Source organism: Trachymyrmex septentrionalis, unplaced genomic scaffold (genome assembly GCF_001594115.1).
Source record: "Trachymyrmex septentrionalis isolate Tsep2-gDNA-1 unplaced genomic scaffold, Tsep1.0 scaffold80, whole genome shotgun sequence".
NCBI lineage: Eukaryota > Metazoa > Arthropoda > Insecta > Hymenoptera > Formicidae > Trachymyrmex > Trachymyrmex septentrionalis.
In genome coordinates, this window is record NW_017305988.1 from 1,756,453 (window position 1) to 1,761,546 (window position 5,094).

The following is a 5,094-nucleotide window of genomic DNA, read 5'->3' on the forward strand; positions in this document are numbered from 1 at the left end:
TTTATACAATATTTATTTTATATACAACGACTGTCATATTGCTTTAATATAAAACTATCTTCTTTCATTAAAATGATATGCATACGCGCATGATTTTTGTGCAGTTACTTTACATCAATCCGACGGGAGCAAATCCTACAGGTGCCGTCATGTCGGAGATTCGACGAAGAAAAGTGTACGAATTGGCGCATAAATACAACTTCTTGATCGTCGAGGACGATCCTTACTGCTTCGTTCATTTTTTAGATAAACAACCCACGTCGTTTTTCTCCCTCGATACCGATGGTCGAGTGATTAGAATGGATTCGTTTAGTAAGATTATAAGCGCTGGATATCGTATCGGCGCTATTACAGCGCACAAAGATATCATAAATAAATTGATTATTCACATTTCATCCTCTATTCTTCATGCATCATGTTTATCTCAGGTAAAATTCTTTTTTTTCTTTTAATATTCTTTGAATGTATTTTAATTTGACTTGTTGCTTTATCGTGATTAATACTATCATAATAATTTCTTTTACACACACGCACGCACGCATATATTAATATGTATATATACATACAAAAAGGAGGGACTCGTTTGCCTAGTAATCGATTGCCTACGGTCCTGCAGCATTGTTTGCCTGCATCACTTTTGCCGACAGTTTCGTTTGCAAAAATTATTGCCTACAGCTCCATTGCTTATATGCACTTTTTTTTGCGCACAAGTAAAAATTTCAGAAACGAAGTCACATTTGCCTACATGTATTATTTCCTACAGCTTAATTATCTATATATAAATATTAAAATAGATAAATATTAAAATAGATTTGTTTTACAAACAGGTGTTTACGCTGCACCCCGATTTTATATTTAAAACCGTATTACGAAAAACTTAAGAGAGAAAATAAATAAAATTGATTTAGGAAACTACAAGCATTTAAAACCACGTAATATTATTACCCTATAAGCACACAATATTATTTAATATTTTAAACATATTCTTAGAATATTAAATGTACATTTAATATTATAGGGTAATAATATAGTCGCTATTATTTAAATTACGCAATTTGCAAAAAAATTGTACAAATTTCATTTTTACATTTATATAGAATTCGTTGTTAACTGATTTCGATAGAAACAAGCCACAAATATACAAATTATGCGTTTACACTTTTTTAATTAATTAAACAAATCATATTATTATTATTAGTATTAATAAAGTATAATAATTAGTTTCTGAGAGATAAGAGGGTCTCATTTTAAAAGATTCATGTCAGTATCGGCGACTTTCCTCTAGATAAACGATGCTATAGGCAATCGATTTGTGAACAAAAGAAACCATCTTCATATAAAATATACAGATTGTAGAGTAAATTATTTTTTATTTAGGTAAATATTTTATTTATCAGGTTCTTATGTTTCACGGAATTTTTTTAATCGCGATTATTTTCCATTATCAACAATTTTAGTAATAAATTCTTAATGATAATAATAATTAAATGTCTATAAATATATGCAAATATAATATTATTATATAAAATATACATTAAAATTTATTTACAATAATTTCTCTTACAGGTGTTTCTTTATAAACTCTTTGAGAGTTGGGAACAGCAAGAATTTGAGAAACATTTTAAAGAAATTCAAAAGTTCTATCAGGATCGACGTGACATGATGCTGACAATGATTGAGAAACATTTAAATGGTATGTTAACATTAATTTTAAAAGACTTTTTTATGTTGAGATTTCTGAAAACATTAAAACAACAGTGAAATGTCAAGAAATTTCTTCATCGGGCAAAAATTACTTCCTCAACATTATCTAATATCATTTAATCTTTACCATTTTGTAGCTGATTCAAATATGGATTCAAATATGGTTTTGTTTCTTAAATTATTATTACTCATTACAAGTTTCCAAATAGATATTTTAATAACTACTCTATAAATTAAAATTTTATTAGAAAAGAAAAAAAGACTGAAAAATTAAAACTAAAAAATTATAATTGTATTTTTTTTTTCTAATGCTTGATTTAATAAAAAAATTTTAATTTATACAAAGAATCCTGATATTTTTGTTAAAAAAGGTCAGTTGAAAATTGATCAAGAAATCTAATAAAAAATTTTCGAATATACTTATTTTAATGTGTGTTAATCTAAATTTCAAAAGTAGCTTTGAAATTCTCACATCAAATTTTTTCTACTAGGTCTGGCAGAATGGTACATACCACAAGGTGGAATGTTTTTCTGGATTAAAGTAACAGATGTGAATAATATAATGGATTTAGTGATGAACAAATGCGTACCACAAGGTGTCTTCGTTCTTCCTGGCAATGCCTTCAACTACGACTCTTCAAAACCCGATTGTCATTTGAGACTTAGCTACAGCTATGCTTCACTAGAAGAAATGGACAGAGTAATTTTAAATATTATTAATTTTAACTGTGTCTCTGTCAAATGTAACAACTTCATATATTTATGTATGTATTGCAAAAAATGCCGTACACATTTATTAATTTTAGTCACAATTAGAAAATCATCAAAAACAAATATATCTTTATATAAATCTTAGAAATTACAAAAAAATATCATGCGTAAAGGTAAAAACATACATAAATATTTTTACAATTGAATTTTTTTTTCTTATGTTAATAATGTAAAAATATCAGTTATATACATATATGAACGTTTTAAATTTAAAATATTGATATTTTTTTATTATTTTTCAGGGAATATCTATAATAGCCAAAATACTACGTGAAGAAGTAGCAAAGAAAAAGTAATGTTCAAATATTATATATACATAAGAATTTATCCTATTATATGTAGTATATGTATTTTATTGCATGATTGTATTTTTACAATCATGCTTCATTTATATCATTCTGTTATACTTTTTTTATTATTACAGAAAATTATAATATTAAAATTCCATAATTTTATGTCTACTATTTCTATTTTAGAATATCCAAATTTAGGATAAAAGTATAAATATGACTTAAAAAGAATTTGTGTTAAAAAATTATTCAGTCATTTTTAAATATCAAATTCTAATATTTAAGAAAATTTAAAAAATCAATGGAAATAATGACATCAAGCAATTAGCATCTTGCTAATATTTATTTTTTTATATTTCGCATATTTTTATTGTTTTTACTAACTTGTTAAAAATTTAAATAGAAAAAATTGTAATACTTTTCCTTATAATACTTCGTGTGCCATCTATATTAGAAACAAGTATGAAACTGTCATCGGCAGATTACTAACAAATTTTTTAAAATATAATTTAGTATTCAAATAACTACAAAACGCATTTTTATATAGAAATGAATAATGTCAAAAATACATTTTTATAAAACAACAAAACTGTTAATTATAAAATTAATTATATAAACTAAATTCATATATTTATATCGAATAAGTAAAGATATGGTCGGTAATATCAGCGTTCTTCTCGTAATTTTAGCTGAAGGTCTCTAACCTTTAGAACATATAATATTGATCCGTGTAGGACTGTTATTCAAGTAATGTCTAAAAATACAAATTCTTTTTTTATACTTTTCACTTAATAAAGTAATTATCTTTTTCAAAAGTATCTTCTTTTGACAATCTCATACTTATCCTTATATATTTATTACATTTACATTTTTTTTGAACGAAATCGAAATTATTAACTGTATTTCAATAAATAATTGCACCATTTAATACAGTTATTCATACACATACAATCCTAAATGATGAAGAAAATTATATTAAATCCTGAAAATCAATACTATCTCGTCGATGGTTTACAATACAAACTGGCTCATAGGATAAAATAGCAACACATTGTCAATTTATCAGCGATCCATATAATTGCAATGGTTTCAATATAGTTTTTTTTATTATACTATATTGATAATATGATTTCTTATGATACAACATGATCTTTTCATCAATTGTTTACTGTTCATATTACTTTTTTTATTCAAAGTAGTTTAAGTAGTAGATTATAATATCATAAATTGGAAAAATATGTTTAAATTTTAAGCTGTTTATCGAATATTATAGAAAAATAAATTTGTTTGTATTAAATATTATAAGCATTATTCTATAATTTTTTTTATCGGTTTTATAAAGCGAGAAATATATATCTTTCACCCACGAATGCACATCGATGAGAGATGTCGCTAGATGTCGCTTCAGTCGAGATTGTTGTCAAAATTTGATATTCCTGTAACAAGGATAAATAAAATAGTGTACTACTAGAAAAAAAAAAACAACAAGGATACTGTACAGTTTAACTCTTATTTCCGACCTGTCTACTTCATCTATTAGAGAAAAGTGCGCGCCAGTACGAGGGTCTAAAACATTTATTATGTTTAATTAAACAGATAACGATCAAATTAATTAAAGATCTTCTAGCGGCGACATTAGTTCCCTCAATACTTCCATCTCCGCGCGCGATTCCTCTCGGGTCAACGCGCACCAACCACCACTACCACGTACCCTCGAGAGCGACAAATTGCGAAGTTATCCCCTCTCTTTCTCGAACGCGACACTTATAGAGAATTAATAGCGGCTTTTATTGCGAGTTCTCGAAGTAACTGGCGGAATTGCCAAAAAAGTTTAAGTCGATCTATGTCGACGGCGGCGACGCAGGCCAACGCAGGCGCAAACGTGCCGTTTCCATGGCGCCGTTGCTATACAGTTAGGTAATGTTGGATTAGACGTTACGCCGTTTCGCAACCCTCTCCGGGTAACGTTCAGTACACCCTAAACCATCGTCGCGGTTAGAGGATCTCTTGCACCTTCCTACCTGCACACGTGCATATAGACACACGCAGGCACACGGGGACTGCACGCATATTATACCTACACATACGTATAGATACACACGTACATACGGTGTACCATACGCATGCACCAGCGTCCACCCACGCATTTGAGGGAAAACGCGTGGCTATTTACCCCCTAGTTACGATACGGTCCGTCCGGCCAGTGTATCCGCTAGCTCGTTTGTTTATTCAGTCATCTATTCTACTCTGTTCTTCCGATCCGTCAGTGATTTTCATTCATTCACACACACACACACACACACACACACACACACACACACACACACAC

General features: G+C 28.7%; 2 protein-coding genes across 5 annotated transcripts in view; both read left to right on the forward strand.

Moving 5' to 3' along the window:
- Positions 1-2,801, forward strand: part of LOC108754738 (kynurenine/alpha-aminoadipate aminotransferase, mitochondrial-like) — a 21,258-nt gene extending 18,457 nt beyond the window's left edge. For both annotated transcript variants that reach the window (XM_018497277.1, XM_018497276.1), the window contains exons 6-9: positions 105-428; positions 1,567-1,693; positions 2,196-2,404; positions 2,718-2,801. In XM_018497277.1, coding sequence (XP_018352779.1) covers positions 105-428; positions 1,567-1,693; positions 2,196-2,404; positions 2,718-2,771 — 714 coding nt within the window. In that variant the 3' untranslated portion in view covers positions 2,772-2,801. The remainder of the gene's footprint in view (positions 1-104; positions 429-1,566; positions 1,694-2,195; positions 2,405-2,717) is intronic.
- Positions 2,802-4,324: 1,523 nt separating this feature from the next.
- The window catches only part of LOC108754692 (follistatin-related protein 5-like), a 40,257-nt gene continuing 39,487 nt past the window's right edge, over positions 4,325-5,094 (forward strand). The window contains exon 1 of one of the 3 annotated variants that reach the window (XM_018497187.1): positions 4,325-4,726. The gene's annotated coding sequence lies outside the window, so the exon portion shown is untranslated. The other 2 variants (XM_018497188.1, XM_018497189.1) reach the window with 2 other exon arrangements.